This window comes from Cygnus olor, chromosome 2 (assembly GCF_009769625.2).
Source record: "Cygnus olor isolate bCygOlo1 chromosome 2, bCygOlo1.pri.v2, whole genome shotgun sequence".
NCBI lineage: Eukaryota > Metazoa > Chordata > Aves > Anseriformes > Anatidae > Cygnus > Cygnus olor.
Window position 1 is genome coordinate 114,884,230 of NC_049170.1, and position 22,063 is coordinate 114,906,292.

The 22,063-nt window shown below is 36.6% G+C and overlaps 1 protein-coding gene across 1 annotated transcript; it reads right to left on the reverse strand.

Annotated features, from left to right (window-relative positions):
• Positions 1-1,296: 1,296 nt before the first annotated feature.
• LOC121065729 (opsin-5-like) lies at positions 1,297-21,834 on the reverse strand. Its single transcript, XM_040548719.1, has 5 exons — positions 21,747-21,834; positions 19,328-19,490; positions 17,845-17,972; positions 15,822-16,156; positions 1,297-1,917 (listed from the first exon to the last, which is right to left on the reverse strand). Exons 1-5 carry the CDS (start codon positions 21,832-21,834, stop codon positions 1,306-1,308), a joined length of 1,326 nt encoding a protein of 441 aa, XP_040404653.1. The 3' UTR covers positions 1,297-1,305.
• Between the last annotated feature and the right edge of the window lie 229 nt (positions 21,835-22,063).

The following is a 22,063-nucleotide window of genomic DNA, read 5'->3' on the forward strand; positions in this document are numbered from 1 at the left end:
TCCCTTTTGCAACTAGGTTCATTTTCTTCAAGTCACCACAGAAATGGCAGTGAAACACTGCTGCTGCATCACTGATGTTACAAAGATGCAGGTATTCCCCTGAGGCCTCCTGGGGAGCCTGGGACCCACTGGCCCTGCAGATTGGAGGCACTTTGGGAGGAGGACCACCTTATCTCCCAAGCTAGCCCCAGCTGGAGCACAAAGCTTTAACAACTTAATCAGAGGGCTCTGGCATGTCCAAAATGAGAGCCTGAAGCCCTCAGCATGCCTTTGCAGTGGCAGAGGAAGTGGTGCTTTGTGCTGGCAAGCTGTGAGACAGAGCAGCAATTCAACCCAATCCTCCCTCACCGACAGAAGCAACCATTTCCAGAGCCCTTTCTCAGATACCACTTTGTTTGCTTTTCCTACTTCTTCCAGGGGAGAAAAAAAAAAAGGAGCAGAGAACACAGGAAAGAAGAGATGTGCCTGTTCTTGCTCTGCAACATTGTCCTTGTAAGTCAAGTTCAAGAATTCCTGAAGGACTGGGGTTTTGGCATGGGAGAATTATCACTGGTTTCAGTAGTTTGCACCAGCAGAGATTGTTGCCCATTATGCTATTTCTTCACCCTCCTAATTCCAATGTCCTATAGAGGAAACTGGGAATAATGAACTATGTTCTAGGTCAAGTTCCTCTCAAATTACACCAAAAAAGGTAAATAAAGGCTGTATGCCATCTTCAAATTACCCGAAATATTGTGATTTCATTAATGTGGAATGTGGTCAGAACCTGCATAATCTCAAAGCAAGGAACAAACTGACCTGTGACTCCCAGAAAATATAACACGTGGTTGCTCAGCATCACTTCTTCAGAAATAAACTTTTCTGTTGGTAATTAACTTTTCAGTTGTTATAACAATTAGAACAGCATGAGATTGGTCTTTTAAAGCTCTACGTTGTGTTATTTGCTTTGAACATACAGGAAGTAAAATACACAAAGTCTAGAAAGGGTAACACTTTACAGAAAAGTTCCCCACAGTTATTGTGTTCTCTTGAAAATGGGGTTGATGGAAGTTAAAACAAACAGAGGATTTGTCTGGCAGTTTTTGATGTGAATACAGTTATCACAATATACTTAAGTCAACATGGAGAGAGTCATATATCATTTATAGTATGTCCATGCTGTAGCATGTGCCCCATCAAAGTGTACATGAGAAAGAACAGGAAAATAGTGTATAAACTGGGATAATAGAAGGGCTCTTAAGAAGAAGCTACATTCATATGTCCAGTATAACAACATTGTTCTTTGATTCCTTCATATAAGCAGCTCTAGAGGTCTGTAAATGCACAATGCACAGGTACTGCTTCTAAAGTGATTTCTAAGTTTTCAAGTTCAGTGCTTTTTTCTCCCTGCACAATCACCTTTACCGACTTCTTACTGCCCTCCCTCATTTTTACAAGGAGGTTGTTCTCCAAGGCTGCGCTTTCTTGAGAAGGGCTTCCCATAGCACTTAGCTTCTCCTGGCAGCGTTTTGGACAGCTTTTAAAGTATTCAAAAGTATCACCATGCTTTTCAGAGGGGAAATAAGAACATCCTTCCACAATTGGAAGAGCATTACATCTAGATTCACTTTTGTCCTTAAATGTTCTCAAACCGGTGTTCAAAGTCAATCTGTATGTCTGCAGCGTCTTGACACAAAAACAACTCCTGATGCATAACTGTCGAAGAACTGTGAAATCTTTGGCAATGGTACTTCGGAAATTGGGCTTCAGAAGAAGATAGATAACTGGATTGTAGAGTGTGGAGGATTTTGCAAAAACAGCTGGAACGGCAAAGGCTAATGGAGGAATCTTATCTATTGATCCAAATGCTGCCCACATGGCAATGATGGCATAAGGGCTCCAGGCAGCAAAAAACCCAATGCACACAGCAATACTCAGCTTGCAGGGTAAAAAAAAAAAAAAAAAAAAAAGAGAGAGAGAGAGAGAGAGAGAGAGAGAACAGTGAATTAAAAAACTGCATGCATGAGAAAAACAGCTGTCAATATAGTATATGCATAAAAATACCACCTAATTGATCCCCCTTGTTAAAAGTCTCCCCAAATCCTCCATTATACCTCAGCTGCCCCCTAATGTGAATTTGTCTAGCAACTTAACTCTGTGTGAGACTTGCAAATTTCAAAGTTTAAACATATCAGCTCTTACATTTCTCTTCCTTTTCACTGAAGTGCCATGAAAATTCTTTCTACACCAAAAAGGAAGCTAAACAAAAGAAAAAGATACTTTTCTGAGGAAGCTTTTATATGGATTGCAAAGTCATTTCCATCTACTTTCTAATTCATGAGTAATACTGGTTTTCCTGGCTAGGGAGTGTCTTCAACAATTTTATTTTTTGTGCTCATCTGGAGCCATATATAGACAACTGACAACAGAAAACCAGAATGATCCTGAAGATGAATTAAATTCATTAATTTAAATTAACTTCTACCCACCAATTACTTGTCTTAGTAAACTATATCAAGAAAGCTTTAATAGACTTAAAAAAAAAAATCATTGGTTTTCTTTTTTTGGTATAAATTATCACAGAGATATGTAAAATGTAGGAATAAATATTTAATCAGTAATAAACATAAACTCTGAGAAATCTGAAGTAAACTGTAAGCATCAGCTTGTACAGGAAAACTAATCTGCAGGGCATTCTTCTAAGCGTGGTTTATAAATGAAGTGCATGCATATTTTAAGGACAGAAACAAGAATATTCATGCTCCTGTAGAAGTTTCAAATGTCCGTGTTTGCCAAGAGCATGTATTTACAAATAAAGAAGACAGTAGAGAATCCATTCCCTTTAGAGTAATATTGGATCCAAGCGAAGAGAGGAAAAGACATACAGAAAGTACTTTTGCTTTCAGCTGCTAATTGTGCCACCTCCCTGAACTGACCTCTGCAAGTGGGAGTACAGAGCAGCTAACTAGCTTGGTTAACTGAAAATGCAACCCTTTTCTCACTGAGGCTCTGGCTGTAGATTCAAGGTTGCGAAAATCATGTTTGTTGTTTTTTTTTTTATTTTTATTTTTACTGTGAGAGATCACATTGTTGTACTCAAAGTGAGAATGACAGAGAGAGGTCCTGAGCACTTAATATCAGAGGAAAACACATAAAACTCCTTTAAGGCATAGAGATCTACACAAAATACTATTATTTTCTCCCTAAGTTTAAGAGTTTCCCAAACTTTATTTTGCAAGAAGAAATGCATGGTGATTGCCAAGAAATATATAACACAAGTTTTATGAGAAATGTCTGTCATGTATAACTGTTTTTACTATTAAGCTAAAATCTGTTTATGAATTTGTATATGTCTCTAGAAAGCCATCTGCTATAACAATAACAGCACAGGAGAAATTTCCCATTTATGAGCAATGTCCATTGGTTCACCTGAAGTCCAAAGCCGCAGTGATTTGTCAGAATTAAGAAGCAAAGTATTTTGACAGAATGAGACTAGTTAAGAAAAGATGGAAAGAGACAAAAACACATGATAAAGTGGACTTAATTTCTCTCTTCCCCTTCCCCACCTTCCCACACCCCTCCCCACTGAGTGCTTTATTTATTTACCTCAGCTGAAGATCTGGCTCTACTTGTGGAAAAACCAATGTCACAGGCATGGGTTTTGTAATCCTAAACTGTCCATGTCCATGGCATTCCAGGATGAAATGAAAAGCAGTTTTTGTGGCAAGCAATGTGCCTTGGCCCTTTAGAATCACGTCAAGAAGAAATGGACATTAGAATTGACTGGTTCGTTTCCCAGATGGCTTATTTATGGCAGCAATTAATCTCTGGGATTGTGATAGGTTTTACTTTGTTCCTGTAAAAAGATATTTGGCACATACTTTCAAGGAGCTCTCAGCCTACTTCCTGAACTGCATCAGTACCATTTTTACAGCAAAAACAGGACATTCATTTTACGTAACCTCAGCTATCCAAAACTTATATTCTAGGTCTAATCTAGTCAAGGTTCTTTACAATGTCAAAGGAAAGAGAGACATATCTCCAGAAAGCAATTGATATCATCCAAAGATGTATGCCTGTAATAGATGTGACAGATTGCTCTAAGGTCCTTGTCATTGACAATTTTGAAGCTCTGAACTTAAGACAACTACTTTTAAGTGAAGTGCAACTAAGCAAAAGGAACTCCCTTTGAGACACTTGAGCATATCAGCTATATATACATGCATGTAAAAAGAGACTGTTATTATTATTTATACTGTCATGTCACATATTGAGAAGTCTAGATTTTAATAGAAAAGCGCTTGGATGACACTTAATAATCTGCCTTTGGTAAGAAGTAGGAAGAGTGGACTAACCAACGATGTCACCATGAGGTGGCAAAGAATGTCAAGCTTTTCATAAACACAACAAAAGAGGAGAGTTTTGGTGAAGCAGATATGGAGCAACTTTGTGAGCATTCACAAGAAACTCACAGAAGTGACAAACTAAAGGACACCTTCGTGTTCTTGTGAGCAAACAAAACCAACAGCTGAAATACAGAAGAATGACCAAGGGTGGAACATTGCATAAACACACTAAGCCCTCAGAGACGTCCTTCAGTACACATTCTTGGAGATATGGTATATTTGTATAGTTGTATCATAGCTACTTCTGAGAACTTTTGCAGGCAATATACGTTGGTTTGTTTTCCTAAATGATCAGGAAAAATTATTGAATGCATGCTATTGCAATGAAACTAGAGAGGCAGCAGAACAAAATGAGAGAGCCATAATGCATGATTTCAATTACCCATATATAAACTAAATAATAACAGAAAAGCTTTGAAAGGAATATATATTTATTCATTTACTTATTTATTTATTTTTCCACAAGTTTCACTATAAGGAAAAGAGTACTTGTGAGTATTTCTTTTTTTTTTCCCCTTCTGGTTCATATTTTAAGTTCACTTCCAAAATACTTTCTTAACTCATTGCACAACACAGTGGCCAAAAGTTACCTAAAAACTTAAATGTCAGAATAGAAACAAAGATACATTGGTTCTGTAATTCAGGCCTCACTAACCAATTAGATATGTTAGGAAGAAAACTTTACCGCTGCAGTAGTTAGGTTATTTCTAAAGGTGAGTTCATTTTAACCAGAAATGGTTGTTCAGAATAAGTGATCTGTACATTCATTCTTAAATTTCATTAACTCAAAATGTTTACTTATTAGCTCCTTATACCAAAAAGAACTGTTCAAACATGAATATGAGTGTCACACTACAAGAGAGGTCAACTACCCCATTTCATTACATCACTCTGTGATTGATCCAATTCTCTTTAAGCTATACTTGATGGACAGTTGTCAGTTCTGGTCTTGGATGTGAAGGTCTTACCACCTGAAGCATCACTACACAATGAGGCCCAGGGTGGACAACAGGCATGCTGGACTACAGAGAAGCCTTTTCATTATTTCACTCTAGGCTGTAGTCCAGATTTCCTCATTAAATTGAGCAAGAGACATATTGGCTAATTTTAGCATCAACTTGTAATACACAGCTGCTAAAATTGCAGTAGCAGCAAACTGAGCCTTTGTAGACCATGAGGAAATCCAGCCTGAAGACATGTGGCTGGCTGAGGAACAATGTGAAGATGTGACCTAGAAAAATATGTGCAGGTCTCAAATAAAGGTGTAAAAAATTATCTGTTATGGAGGCTATTCCAGAAAACACTAAGTAATTCTTTACATTCTGTAGAAAGTGCCATCAGTGGTTTACATCCAAACACCTTAGTGTTAATGAGAAGACATTTTAATGAACTATAATGAACTTTCTGTAATGTCTTTATTTTATCATGGAAATACAGAGAAAAACAATTTCAGACCTATGAGCTATCTTTTTATTGCTGCACATATCTGTGGACATTTTTAACACTTTTTCTTTTTTTTTTTTTTAATCAAAGTGTCTATCAAGAGTGTCCTATTGTTGCTCTGCGACAGTATGAATAAAAGGTGATGCTTTCTTCTCACATCTTGCAAGTCAGAATTTTATTTTAATTATTTGTATTATCACTCAGAGATTTCATTGAGCAGGAAAATCATTAATGTCCTCTCCATCATACAGGCAGATAAGAAAAATACCTTCACAAGATACATCACATCACCTATACACCCAGGGCCTATTCGGACTAGGATGTTTGAACTAGAACTTACGTAGTTTGGCAAGTATAAATTATTTCATATAACATAATAATTTTTAAAAATACAAGAGTACAGCAATACAATAATTTTCCAGGGTAAGGCAAGAAGTGATTCACTTTTGCTCTGCCTCTTAGGTTAGACAGGGTTCTATCATAGTTTGTGAACACTATGATCAGACATAGAGGAATTTTCAAAAATCTTTTTGAAGTTTGCCCTTGAGCAGAGGCAAATCCCATAAACAAATACCTTCCAAAAATATCTCCCCAAGAAGGAAATAAACACAGTTACAACTGAAAAAAATTCCTTTGTGTCTGTAAAACAACCACAAGGGCATTTTTCAAATACCAAATGTAATGGTAGTTGACGCTCCTGAGAAATTTACAGTCAAAAATCTCTCCTAGGGAACTGCAATTGAGTTGGAACTTGGGAGAACTTTGTGGTTTGTAAGAAGAGCTTAACAACAAAGAATACAAGCTACACAGCATACATTGCAGGTAAACAGAAGACGAAAACAGATGTGCCACACTTGCAGCATGCTATCAGCTTTGCAGTTAGCTTTTCAACTGGTGTGTGCCAGTTCGGCAACATAGTTTGGAATAAACCAGACTGTTGGCACAAGCTAAGGACCTAATTAAGCTATTTCAAACTACATGCTTATTGTACTTATTGGGTGAAATCAGCTTGCTGACACTTTTAAGTAAATGATACTTCATGACCTCTTTGGAAGATAAAGCATTTTCCATATATTTATGTCTACTTTATCAAGAAATTTCCTGATGTAAATTTATGACAGATAAAGGAAAAAAGCACAGCAAAGACCGTGTCAGGGTAATACAGAACAAGCTGCTGAGAGTGGGGACTTTCATGATCAGTAACAGCTTCTGCGTGCTCCAATTTTTGTTCCAAAAATACCTGTAAGCCTCCATCCAACCAGCACGAAATAGGATTAGGTTTGTCAAGGGTTTTTATTTCTGTATTTGGTCTTTTACAGACACTGGAATGACTAGGGAAGTTTTTAACTTGCAGAGACGGATCTCCTTTTCTGGAATGGCAGTAGAGTCCCAATGATGTATTTACTCTCACTAAGATAAAGGTGATCGAGTCTTACTCTTCACCCTGTACAAAAGATGAAAAGCAATGCCTGAGATGTGAAAATAAAATGAACCGAATAAAAATATAAAAATACCGAAATGTGTGCCATACCTTTAAACACCAGAGAAAACAACAAGCAGGAGTGACTTGGTGGTGAGAACCTCTCTGAAGCAATCGCACTCAGCCAGTCACCAGATCACAGGGACGTAGCCCTTCCTTCCTTCGTGTCAGCCTGCCAGGAACAGAGATTTGCTACTTGTTCCCATGTAATAAGGGGGAACTATGCAAATGTACAAATCTTTCACAGCTTCTCTCTTAGGATTACTGTAAATTTCTTTTATAAGAAAGCACAAAGCTTGCAAGGGCTAGTGGTTTAAAGTAAGCTGGAAAACAGATTTTATCAGATCATATATTTTGAAAACTAATTAAAAACTCAAACCATTTGATCACTATGTTTTTTATTGAAAATGTTATTACAACAGAAATATCTCATTTGAATCCTTGCTGGCTAACGTCTATTTCTGACTTCCGTATGTCTGAGTTCAGGAGCCATTCACCCCATGTTTTCAATAGAAAATAACAGAATGTACAAGCATATATATATATACACTAAAATATTGTGATTGTAAAAGTAAAATTCTCAGGAGTACCTAATGAGTACAACATAACCATCTGGTCCTCAGTGGTGCAAGTCTGAATCATTGCTCGTCTTTCCCAGAAAGCTTCCAAAGATTGGGTCCAGTCTGTTCTGACCAATAGAAGCAGATACGAAGCACAGGTACTGTAAAAGTGCCATCAGTGAATGTCACCCTGAGCCTCATGCATTTTTGTATCCCAAAGAAGAGTCTCAGCAGGCCAAACTGCTTGTGCTACATAAGATGAAATCTAGAAATCTTGTGAATCAAGGGAGTTTTCAAAATTTTCATTTCAGCCCAAACTGTAGTCCACTATCCTAGATTTAAACAGAAGCCAGAAGTCTCAATGAGCAATTTCTGCCCCTAATAAAGCAAATAGATTTGCCAAAAGTCAATCAAATCTTTCATTGTCATTCATTTAGTAACAGACTGCACCAAAAGGAGCATTGCAGACTTGAGGACAGGATGTGGTACTACCATGGAAGGGGTGGCCACAACTATGCAAACTTAAAACATTCTCCTGCACAGTGCTACTAAGCTAGGAGCAATGGAGCAGGCTGTAAAGAAAACTAACTCCCAAAGACTCTTCCCAGCACTTAAGCTGTCTTAGAAAAGGCTCTCCACCTAAAAGCTAATACACAATAGTGGGAGATGCTGGACACTAAGTCGAGTTTTTATAGTCTCATTGGCTACAAGAATATATTGTTAAATAAAATAAGATCAGGGATCGTTGTCTGGATCAGACACAGACTAGTCGCATCCACACTGCATGGTGCCCAGACTTGGTACTCAACAACAAACTCTTGTGGTGTCTTGGTGAAGGTAAGACATCATTACTGAGGGCTTGGGGTACGTTTTTCCAGTACAGTGTTTCTATTGCAGGAAACAAAGTATTTGTTGTGTTTGTTTTCCTCCCTGCAAATCATATTTTGTTCATTATCATTTGTCTTCTCTGTAGAACCTTTTGCTTACTTTGGCAGCCAAATGCCTTCATGTTTGAAAAACAGAAAATATTTGCAGCAAGTCCTTAGTTTTTCTCAATTTATTTATGTGGCATGATTATTGCAGCAAAGACCTATAGGATTCCTAGTTCTCAGTGGTTGCAAAAAAGGAACAACGGACTCTAGGAAGATAATTAGATAAGGCTATGGCAAAGCCAATAAAATGATGCTTTCTTCTTTCCTTTCACTTTCAAAGTATTTGCTACGGGTAAAATTATTCTGCTGAGAATAAAAAGTTTTTCCTATAAATTGTTTCTGACAGGGTAAGTGCAACTATTTTCAGAGTCTGTGAGACTTTGTCTAAATGCATAAGCAGCAAATTAATTCCTCTGATTCAAATATTTTTTTTTTATGCTTCAGGGGAGACTATTACAACCTCTACTTTGTTTTTCTGCAAAATAATAAGCCACTGAGCCAATGCACTGCTAAAATAAAGGAAGCAGCAAAAGAAATTAGAATTTCACGGGCTAAGCTTTGAAACTTCATGTCATGCATTTTACTTCTCCCTTCAGCCACCAAAGCACAAAAGAGTAAAAAACAGTAAACAGTAAAATGCTGTTACAGTATCATGATTTAGAAAAAAACACCTGATTTATATTGGAGTTTTCTCCAAAACAAGTCAACAGACCTCTTTCCAATGATTACCCTGCTCACAAGACCTGGGAACAGACCTTTACCAGCATGTTTTTTAAGCAATCTGGCATTATTATGTTCACTTATTCTTTTGTACTTAGTGATTTACAGATCTGCTCAGCTTAATCGTGCTGAGTCGTGCAAGGCTCACGAAGGTAAATCTTCAACTCCCTTGCTAAAATATAGCAAAAAATGTTATTAATTTTATCTAATTCCTACTGCTGAAAATTTTTTGGTAGCTGTCTTTTTTTTTTTTTTTTTTTCCCCAAGTCCCATGATTAGCACACAGCTTACAAAAAGTACACATAAATATATACACCCTCTCCTGTACTCAGGCACTAACACATATTGCCTGCAGTTCTAAGTAGAAATAATATGATAATGTGGCATAAACATTTTATTATAAAAGTGTACAGTACTGCATCATCAGTGAAATCTATCGTCTTTGCCTCATGGACTAACTTGTTCATCATGTACATGGATCATTATATGTATCCTGATGAATGAAATACAACAATAAACACAGTCTCTACTTGCCCTGCCCTAGGACCACCTAAAGCACAAGCTTGAGGAAGACCTGTCTCCCTCAGAGGGGAATTCCGGTTCTAGATTTAGGGCCAGATCCCTTCATGGCTGTTTACGTCTACAGAGCTTATCCAAACCTGGATTCTGCTCTTCATTGTATCCTCAACACAACTCTTTCTATGGTTCACGAGTTGCAAAAGCAAAGTTTAGTACACAGTCAGAATCCACAGGTATGCATGCATCACACACTAGACAAAACCCCAGTGGGCATCAATGACCCTTGTAAGCCAGTCTGTCCCCACAGTGCCCAGCATCCCTTCCTGTGCACTCAAGTGCCAGGGGGAGTTCCAATATCTCACAGGATCTCACCGGTGTATCTCAGGCCAGAGACCTGCATGAACTGCTAATACAGATTTATTTTCAGAAATGAAGGAGCACCCAGTGCAATTATGAAAGCTGGGAATGAAGCCTTCTCATTGATCCAGGTCACAGGTGACAATAGGAAAATATAAAAGTATCATTAGAATTCCCATTGCTTGATATTTTTACATCTTTTATTTTGATACTGTAGTTTCAATCTCCTTTTTGAGGGTCACTTTTCATCAAAATATGGAAAGTGGTACTGAGAGGTCACAATTTTATACCTTCAGTGTCCCCCTAAAATACCAGGGAGCTGTGCACCCCAGAGCAAGGCCTAATAAACACTGTGCCATATAGAAACTGCTGCTACTACAAAGTTTCTGAGAAGCACAGTCGCTACAGTAATGTATGAGCAGTACTAGGATGCTACTCCCCTGAGCCAACTAGCTTGGTTGGCATGCAACAAGATGGAGCAAATGCCTCTCGACCCTTGAGCTATCCCTTCATCACCTCAGATCTGCCAGCTCATTCACCAGCCTCTGCCAAGATGCTACCTGCTCCCCACAGTGGCTCATAGAGATGAAGACAGACTCCTACAAATCACCTGTCCCCTCTGGTGACAGAATTTATGTTAGGGTCAGGTAGCATGGACCTTGAACTCAGCCTCTGGGCCCTTGAAGACTGCAAGTGGCACACACACAGTCTCACAGACTAGCCTATGGCTAGGCTTCTCTTTTTCTTCAAAAGCCAGCAAGACCAGAAGCCTACAGTAGAAAATTGGAGACTGTCTCTCCGTGCAAACTTTGCTGAGCATGCAGAAAGTGTAAGTAGATTATACCAGAGCCTAGAGACAAAAGTATGAAAAAAAAAAAAAAAAAAAAAAAAAATAAACCAGAAGCAAGCGGGCTAAACACCAGGCAAAACAGGAGAGGTTCCTGAATTTGAGTCTTGTAGCTAATTGTGACTGCCCTGATGGCCTTGGTTTGGTATTTTAACCTTGCTTAGTTCTCATCAGTAAGGGAAATGCTGGCCATAATTTCCTATCTGGCAGAGTTTCACTATACATAGGAATCATAAATCTAGCCAACTAAACACTGCAGTTTGGCAGTTTATTGACCCCGCAAAGCCAACACATATTGCAATTGTATCTTGCAAAATATTCCAAAGTAATTATAGCAAAGTCTGAAAAGTAACTGACAAGAAAAGCCCATACTATTATTTGTACACCAAGAGGAAAAGATTTAAAATATTATTCATCAAGCTATAACTTGTAACAGAATCTCAAATTTTGGCAGTAAGGTACATTCAACATGTATTTTATAGGTAAACCAGATTCTCCCACACTTGTCAAAAAGCTGATTGCCTCCAGCTCAAACCAATATATGCTATACAGCCTATAATATAACAAAAGCAACTGTAAGTTTAGAACTAAGGCTGTTTGTGACTCCATGCAGATTATTTCCCTTCACACAAGCAAAGCCAACATTTTGAAATAGCACAATGACTGCTAATCCCCAAATGGCTTTGAAATGCCTACAGTAAATTGCAATATTGCTGTGCTGTACAAATAAAGCATCAACTTAAGGTGGACAATATCAAGAGAGGCAATGAACTCTGTAACTCTTCTATAAATTCAGGAGTAGATTTACGCACTACAATGAAGTACTCAGGTTTGGGATCTTGCATTATAAACTGCAGGGTTTCTTTGAAGAGTAACATTTTTCCAATTTTATTTCTATATTATTTCCCATTATGTCTATAGATCTTTGCACCTGTAATTAGCCAAAACTTTCAAGACTGCTTGTAGCCACGGCTATACAATAATTTCAGTTTCAGAGGTGTGCAACAACCTCCATTAATTTTGGGGGTAACATTTTTATTAATTTAACAACAACAACAAAATGATTTTAGAAAAGCACTGTGCCCATGCATTGTAGAAGAGCAATTTAAGCCCAGGTAACATCCATGATGCTAGATTTGTCTTGTTTCTATGCAAATCATTGCATTTTATGCTGAGAATAAAATCAGATACCCTATTTCTGCAACAAGCAATTTTAGAAAAGAGATGTGAATTATTCAGCTTTCTCCTATTTAGCCAAATGATACTTCAGTGTTTCAAATCATGTACTTCAGAGCTATCACAAATTACAATCACAAAGAAATACAAGTTAAGGACCATAAGATTTGTTCCAGGTCGTACACAAAGTCTGAATCAGAACAAAAAAATGAACACAATTTCCCAGGACAAAGACTTACCCTCCTATGACTTTAACTTTAGTGTACTGCAGAGCATTCAGTGATGACATTTGGACAAATATTTGATGAAATGTTAAGTTACATGCATAGTATTTTTGCTCCTTCAATCTCTAGGAGCAGCTAGGGTATGTTTCTGAAATTGCTAAATCCCAAGGAATTCCTGGAGAAGAGGCAGTTTTCTACATCTCTGCTTACATTCATAATATTTATCTGTCTTATCTACGTGTCCAGAGCATGTTTTTTCCAGAAGGTGGCAAACCTATACAGTTGTGAACAAATTAGATGAGAATAGCGTTCTCAGTATGCATTATAATTGATTTTTATGGAACTCTATAATAATAAAAGCAATTTCAGTAGTTAGCCAACCTTGTAAACTCAGAAGCACAAAAAACACAAATAGCACTGTACAGATCCCGTTATGTTTTCTAAAAATCTTGCTTTTGTCATTCTAAAGTAGCACAGAAAAAAAAAAAGAAAAAAGAAAAAAAAGAAAAAACCCTACAGACAGATCTTTTAGCAATGAAGGTAGGTTAGTAATAATGAATGTTATCTGTATTTTATTGTTATTTCTTTTTAAAATATTCAATTGCTACTAAAAACAACAAATACACTGAAATGGACCTAAAATTAATGCTATGACCTAGTTATGTTAATATGGTTTAGGAAAGTGATAGCTGCTTAGTGTACAGAGTAATACAGATTAAAACAAACTTCAGGAACCTGCAATATAAGAGGAACCTGGGGCAATTACTTGGAGCCTCAAGGCATAGGAAGCTGCCAAGCAAAACTTCTGGAATCATATTTCCTTGCTTAGATGGACTCTAAGTGTCTAAGTCCTGTTTTAAATTCCCAGGTCATTTTCTGGATTTAGGTTTTCAAGACGGAGACAATGCCCAAGCCCTTCTGTTGAAGCTGGATCAGATTGCAGAGGTCAGATATGACTAGGACTCCTAAGTTACAGTGTCCTGATTTCAGAGCAGGATGGATAAGGCCAGAGGAAAAGTGGGCTGTAAGTCATCTCTAATTTAATAGGAGCTACAGGGTAAGCTGTACCATATTTGCTGCTCAAATGCATTAGGAAGAACTACAGTTCAACAAATAATCGTTCCAAGCAGACCACAACATTAACATGGTTGGTGTGGCTACAGAGGTCAAATAGGACAAGGCGTGAAAAGTCCTTAATTAAAATTTAATTTAAAAAGTAAAGGAAAATATACTGTAGTTAAATGAAAGATGTAAGAATATTAATGTCTACTGAATATTCAGAAGTGGGGCAGAGATATACTTAAGAGCTTTAACTGGGAAATATTCTATCTAAGGCTTATTGTAAATAAGGAATAGTTAAGACATGGGCATACTCTTTTATCCTTAAACTGTTTGGATTGAATAAGATATTTAGGTTGTAGAGAGTAGGTAGGAGGATAGTATTTCCCACAGTGATGAAAACCATGATACTCAAGATGTCTAGTGTAGCTACTCTGTATTTGGTAATCTGAAGAGCGATGTCGGAGAGAGACCAAGCTTGTTAATATGGAATAGAAAAAGTAAATCATTTATACAGAAGCAGATTTGTGAGATATTCAATAGTATTTGCAGATGAGAGCATCCATATTCCTGAAGAGAGAAATGAAAAGGATCAATGACTCAAAGCAGAAAGTTGAAGTTGGTGAGGAAGATACTTGATGAGGAAGAACAGCACGCTAAAAAAAAAAAAAAAAAAAAAAAAAAAAAAAAAAATTAGAGAAATGAGGGAAGGATTCACTTAAATAAAGAAAAGAAAAAGATTTTCTCAGTGAAGATAACTGAGAGTCAGGAAGTTATATTCATGTCTTTCAAGAGGTATATTATCTAAAGACTGAAGCACTCCTAACTAATGTCTGCTGCCAAATTTGTCTTATATTTTGGTATATTAAAAAAAAAAAAAAAAAAAAGTTGATCTTTTCATGGAAAGGAGGGGAATGTAGTTTAGCAGCAAGAAACAATTTTCACAACAAATTCTCTGACCATGGGTCTAGTTTTATGGTACGAGCCAGTAAAACACAAATCTGAAAAGGTTTTTGTTCAAAAAGTATTTACAAAGATGCAGTTATCTGTGTTTTTTGTCCTGTGTTAAGTTATGCACAAGCAAATTTGATTTCCAAGACATTTTTAAAAACCTTTAATGATATAAACTTTAGCCTGGATCTCCTCAAATGTCTGTAGCTGGTCAAACAGAATTCAGTCACTCAAAACCAGAATGGCTTTCATAAGCAATGATTCCTGAGCATGAAGCTCAAATTCACTTCTACACAGGGCTCCAACTTTGAACCTTCCTTTTGATCAAAGATTACCAGGCTTTTACTGAATGGTACTATGAAATTAACAGTTTGCCATCAAAGGCACCTCAATGAGTTCCTCCTGACATTAATTTTTACAGTATAAATATATATTTTTCTGTGTGAAATGGCTTTTGGAAAGTATACTATACAAGAGCCTGGCTGTTTTCAAAGGCTTCAGAAAATAAGCCCAAGGGAGATGCTAAATAGTAGAAGCTAAGAGAAGGATGATGATGGAAGACCTCATGTACAAGAAGAAATGAAAACATTTTTGGAATACCAAAAAGATAACCTGAACACCAAGAGCCAACATCAGAGACTCACTGTTAAGAAATATTTCCAAAACTTGTCAATGGCATCTGAAAAGACATCTTTTGTACTATAAAATACTTATGTTTTCACTTTGTGATTCAAAGTTTTACTCCATTTTCCATAATATCATTTAAAAGTCCAAATTTTCTATATGAATATTCCAGATTATTTAGAAAATAATTAAGAAAATGTTTTAAATCTCTATTTTCATGAGTAATGAAACTCTGTGAGCTTAATTATCACCCTCCAGAAACAGCACAGCTATTACTTACATGTTTAGCAATTCATTGCCATAGAATAAATTTGCACAAGATTATACTATTTTCTGAAACAAAAATACAACAAGGACTGGCTTCTTTTCCTTCTTTATTCCCTTCTCAGAATTTTTTTGGTTCTTGAAAGGTGCTGCCCAGTTTTGGCAAAAACAGCTTGCCAAAGACTTGCCAAATGCCAAATACTTGCCAAACACCAAATACTTGTCAAATGCCAAATACTTGCCAAACACCAAATACTTGTCAAAACAGCTTGCCAAATACCTTGGCAGTAATGGTTTGCACATTGTTCATCCTGGTGGGGCCAGAGACATGCTGCTCCACTGCTCTCCTGGATCCTTTCACAGTTATCAGAATGAGTGAGTAGGAAGTGATGATTACTCCACAAGGGAGAATAAAACAGAAAACAAAGAGAACGACAGTGTAAGACATGGACATGACATGTACGTTGGTGGAACGCCAGTCAATGCAGCAAGCTGTGCCATATGGCTCCTCTCCGTATTCTCCCCAGTGAGCAAGGGGTGAACAGGCAAAAATTGCTGCATAGGTCCAAGCACAGGCTATCAAGATTCGTCCATGTTCTCTCCTGAACCTGTTGCCTGGAAGACAAAAGAAGCAGGGAAGATCATCACACAACAATGCTGTGAGCTCCAGTTAACGATTGGAACAATTCAAAGGTTTATTAATAGGCTTCTTGTATTGCACACTGGAAGTTTGGGGTTTTGTTCTCTGTTTTGCTTGAGAATAACTCTTTATAACCTTCTAGAGATTTGCTTCTCAAAATACTGTCTGCAAAGTAACTTAACTACACCCAGGCAATCGATATGCTGAATTCACAAGCCATTACATTGATAGAAGTTTCATTCCTCTTGCTATCAAACAAGATATTGGGATATTGGGTTGGGTTTTGGTTTTGGTTTGGTTTGGTTTGGTTTGGTTTGGTTTGGTTTGGTTTGGTTTAAACACAAATTGTAAGCATTCTGATGATTGTAATGTATTTTTGCTCTGAGCAGATTAACACTCAGTACAGCGGAGCCTTGCTCTACAAGTAGAGCTCACATAGAATACATGTTGAGCACTGAAAAATTCATAATCACAAGACAACGAAACCAAGCCTACGACATTTGTTTTGGTATTTTGTTGGGCACAACTTTCAAAGTAGTTCTAGTCTAAAGAACACCTCAAAGGGGGGATTACTTACAAGTACATATCAGTACTTTTTTTTTATTTTTTTAAATAGGGAAGCAGGAAAAAGGAGCAACAACACAATCCATCCAAACAGTAGTTCAGGGGAAAAAAGAAAAAAAAAAAAAAGAAAAGAAAGAAAAGAAAAACCTCAGTGGAAACATATTTATCTCCTGACTTAGAGGTAAGATTATTAGTAATGCCTAACCCTGGGAAAAAAATAAATAATAATAATAATAACAAAAAAAATTGCTTTTCCTATAAGAAATATTAAAGATTTGTGTGAATGCCCCAAAGCGGATTTTTTTTTCTCAGGTCATGCCTTCAAATTTCCATAAACTCCATTAAAAAATAGGGATACCTTATAAGACCATTTGGAAATATCACTGAAATATAACTAAAATCTTAGCTCTTGAGTGGAAATGTAAGGGATGTGTTTCCAGATCAATGCTGTACTAGAAACCTTAATCTGCAGTGGTGTTTATTTTTGTCCCAAGTTGTTCAGATGCTAAATCAGTGTTTATAGTATGCCTAACAATGATTTGCGTCCCTCAGATGCTCAAAACCATTAACCAGCTAACACTTGTATCTTAAATAACCCAATAGTCTGCCAAAACAGTCTGATTTTTTAGTTGATTGTGAGGTGCTATTTAAAGACAAAGTTGTTATTTGAAATATTTCCTCTTACAAATAGGCTTAACAGAAAGGGGAATAGCACCAGTTGTTTATATCAACATAAATCTGTATGAATAAATCTTTATCTAATGTAGCAATAAACTCTGAAATCATTAGTTTATTCAGGTTAGCCTTGTTTTCAGCTCAGAACTCTTATTCCCTTTCTCCAAATTGCCACCCTGAGTTAAAAGAGCTTAAAAGTAATAATTTCCATATATAGTTATGCTATATGGGGAATAAGACCTATAGTTAGTTATCAATGATCACACACACACACACACACACACACACGAATTGTTCGACTGGATGCAAAAGATCTCTTCTATAAAAGCATGCTAGGCTATGCAACCCAGATATGGTAGTCCATGCTCACATGAAAAAAAAAAAAAAAAAAAAAAAAAGGTCTAAGACAGAAACAGTAGCTTACCATAAGCTGGAAAACAAATTTTGAGGCAGCACACAGTGCTCAGTAGAGTCAGTGTTGAGAGACTGCAGATCCCAAACAGCACCCCGCAAAATGCGTAGAACAAGCAAATATGTTTCCCATACAACCACCTGGAAAATAACCAAGAAAGTTAATACTTTGATATCTCTCTTTCTTAAATGTAATACTATATGGTAGAAATATATATACATGTAGCCTTAAAAAAATAATAATAATAAAACTTTATGATCAAATTACTTGTTGCAAAATAATCAACTACTGAAGAGATACTCAGTGGAAAAGACAGCCAGTAAAGTAGTCATGTCCTTCTTTTATTGTTATGAATGATGTTTGAGCCTCTTTATTTTTATAAAACAAAGCGATATATCTTAATGATAAATATTCTGAAAAGAAAAATCAAAATGTTTCTTTACTATGAGGATGACAGAGCACAGGAACAGGTTGCCCAGAGATGTTGTGGACTCTCCCTCTCTGGAGATATTCAAAACCCGCCGGGATGCCATTCTGCGCAACATGATCTAGGTGATCCTGCTCAGCAGCGGGATTGTGCTAGATGATCTTCAGAGGTCCCTTCCAACCCTGCCCATTCTGTATGATTCTGTGATTCTTACCACTAGTAGGCCAAGGTCATAAATTAATACTCTTTATTATTATCCCCACTAACATTAGGTATTTTTTAAAAGCCAGGTTTCATCAAAATCAACAGATTCTCTTGTGAATGTTCTCCAGAGGAATAGAAATTTGAACTGAATCAATATATCTCCTCACTTTCTATTAAGACACATGCATGATTTGCAGTAGCAGTTGTCAAAAGTCCCATTCTAGATTTTGAAGACATAGTATTCATTAGTCAGCATACCAAACCTTTAAATCAAAATTTAAAGAAGATTAAAAAGAACAAACAAGCAAAAAAAAAAAGTTTCTCAATGATTATAGGTTGAATTCATATGAGTAAAGTGGACAGAAGTGGTAAAGGAATGAAAGTGTTCTACACTCAGAGTATTGGCTTAAAAATTAATCTGGAATATTAAATTTCTATTTGCCATTGCTACCATTACTTTTGGGGATCATCAGTAAATTCAGGAGTTCAGGGTTTTCTTTTTATGCTACTAAATTTCACTGCCTAACTTGAAAAAATAAAAATGATTAAAAAAATAATCACCATCACTTAAATAATTCTGCCCTTGAAGAATAAATGCAGTAGGTAGTGGAACAAACAGTGCATGTTTGGAAAAAAATCTCAGCCCTGCAGAGATGAAGATGATAGGAACCTCAAATAGAAATGAATGCTAATTAATACCAGCAGTCTATTAAGTTGCTGTTACATAGCATACTCCTCTCAGTCCTTCTAATTATTTTCCACTGTTATGACAAGAAAACTGGCAGAGTAATTCAGTCTTCCTCACTGACACAGACCTCCAGAGCCTGCAGAGGATCTTAAATACCATGTGCATAGTGAACAAACCTGTGTGAAAGGCTGGAGGTTACAGCTAGAGGGTACAATGTCAGAGTCATACCAACGTCACTCATGGAAAGGTTAATAATGAAGTATTCTGCTGGTTTCAACAAATTCTTTTTCTTGTAGGAGACATATAGGAGAATACTGTTCCCGCACAAGGAGCATATTCCTGCAGAGAAACACACAATATGAAGAAACATTTATTTTTAGCCTTTTTTTTTTTTCTTGCCCTGGAATAATGTGTTGCCATCATGGTAACATTTATCAGAAAAACTTGTCTCTTTTTTATATATGTGATTTTCTCTTCTTTATATTTCTTCTTATTATTGTTTATCATTATTATTATTATTATCCTTATTTTTTTCTTCTTTTTTTTTTTCATCAAACTATCTACAGAGATCTAATTAATGATATCAAAATGACCACAGACCTTTAAATGAAGTTTATACATTAAATGAAATGACCTATCTCTTTATTAACACCATGTGAAGGCAAGCCTTTGAAAAGAGCCCAAATGTTTTCATAGACCTCACAGTGTGTTTCTGCATAACTTCGGAAAAAAGCACCACTTTACCTATAGGATATATGTAAATATAGATATAGAAATTGAGGTTAACAATTTACATGGAGAGCTATACTGCAAACCATCATTGGCTCTGGATTATACCCATAAAAGAGCTTAATTTAACCATACTCTCATAGGAAATTTCCCAAATATTCTACAGATTATGATATTTTCTTTTAAAGGGAATGGCAGATTCACAAATAACATTAAGCAGCGATGCTGAATTCCTTTAGATCTCTGATCTCCTTAAGCCCATTTAAGATACTTATAATTTAAAATCTTCTGGAGAGACAAAAGCCAATCATTCTCATTGAATTTTACTTCTGGAATAATTTTTGCACAGAAATTTATACTAACATTTTTGTTGCCGTAAGGTGTCAGCAATGAATGGAATACTCTATTGGGATCAAACCATTTTTTATGGTCCTGTGAACATACTCTATCTGGATCTGCCTACTCAGGGTTCTGCATGAACTCTGGTACAACTGACACCATAGATGCTGGACACAAAGCCTGAAAAGAGACTCAGTGATCTGACCATGGTTGATTCTCAAGGGATCCAGAAAGGAAAAATTCTGTTGCTTCATTATGTTGTACAATTAGCTGAGCAGAGACGGGAGAGGAGATGCAAGGAGAAGACACAGATGAAGTTTTCAGTATTTTACCAGCAGTGTTGTCAGTATGAAGTTCTGCATTTTATCTGTTGTTGATAGCATAGAAAACACCAAAAGCAGAAATAAAACTACATCAGAAATTTTCAAGTCCATCTGGTGGGAGAAAAAACGCAGATTTCTGCAATAACCTTATTGTTAGCTGAACAATCTCTGCAAATTCAGGAGTACAAATACTCCAGGGACTTCTCTCTCTAAATTGATCTGCATTGTCCAGCCAGGATATTAGTCTCCTCTCAAACTCAGCTGTCCATATAAAACTACGCTCTAAAAGAAAGAGTGCTCACATTCACCAACATTTTTTAATCAATGTGTTGAAAAAACATCTTGAAAAACTTATTAATATTTGAAGCTGTTAGGATGCCAATATTCACTGACAATCAATAAGAATTAGAGACATGGGTTCACTTTTAGTTGGCACTATATTTATTTTGCATTAATCCCATACTTCAGTGCCAATACTGGTTGCCTTAGAGAAGTAAAATTCCAGGGAGGATTCTTTTTCCTGTTATTATATTCCACCATCTTCTGAAGCACCAGATGTCAACTTTGCTTAGCCAGGGTGGCCATTGCTCTCCTGGTGCCAGTGTTGCCTTTCCTTTCCTATAACTCATGGTTATACTGACCGATACCATTAGGATTGGATCTGAATTTTTCTCCTCAGTCAGACCAAGACTAGGGAGGAGAAATTTGCCTCCTCTTTAACAGCATAGCTCATTTTCCAGAAATCTCACTTTCTAATGCATTGACTGTGGATGTCGGCCATAAACCTGATCTTTCTGGCACCTTTCCCAGACACTTTATGACTACAGCTTTTGGTGTTATACTTCAGGTATTATGAGGAGTCAGGATATGCTATTCTGTGATTTGCAATGATATGTGGAAAAAGACAATCTCTTGTTTAGACTTAATGATGATTATATGGATGCCAAGAACTGCCAGGGCCTTGAAATCCAACATTCCTGTCCAGCTTTATCTTCCTGACAATGATGAAAGTTTTTGTTCCTAACAAAATACACAGGCTACAACCTTTTAATGATGTTACCTTATACTTTTTTCTCCTTTTATGAAAACACAGAAGTTCATGTCTGTCAGAAACAAACTTGACCTTTAAGGTTGCTTCATTCTCCTCACCACATCAAACACTGACAAATATCTATAAGCACTTTTATCACAATATCATACTTACCAAATACTATATAACATATTCCAACAACAATATCAGCTTCTTCTGTTATTTTGGACTGGAATGTTGAATTAGCAAAAAATGGGCCCATCTGGAAAAAAAAAAAAAAAAAAGTATTAAAAAATCAGTATCTAAGCAGGTACCTGCAGGCTCTCTACAGGGCTATAAGATGTTCTGAGGTGAAAAGACAGGGAGAATTTTGTTTTATTTTATTAATTAGGAGTTAATTTATCTGAATGTAGGGTGTGAAGAAGACAGAGCCAATCTCTTTTCAGTGGTGCCCAGTGAACATGCCAGAGGCAATGGGCACAAAATGCTAC

Coding starts and splice junctions, on each gene's coding strand:
- LOC121065729 (XM_040548719.1), bottom strand. CDS start 21,834: ATGGGCCCATTTTTTGCTAATTCAACATTCCAGTCCAAAATAACAGAA. Junction 19,491..21,746: donor AATATGTTATATAGTATTTG/GTAAGTATGATA, acceptor GTTTCTCTGCAG/GAATATGCTCCTTGTGCGGG. Junction 16,157..17,844: donor AATTTGTTTTCCAGCTTATG/GTAAGCTACTGT, acceptor TTTGTCTTCCAG/GCAACAGGTTCAGGAGAGAA.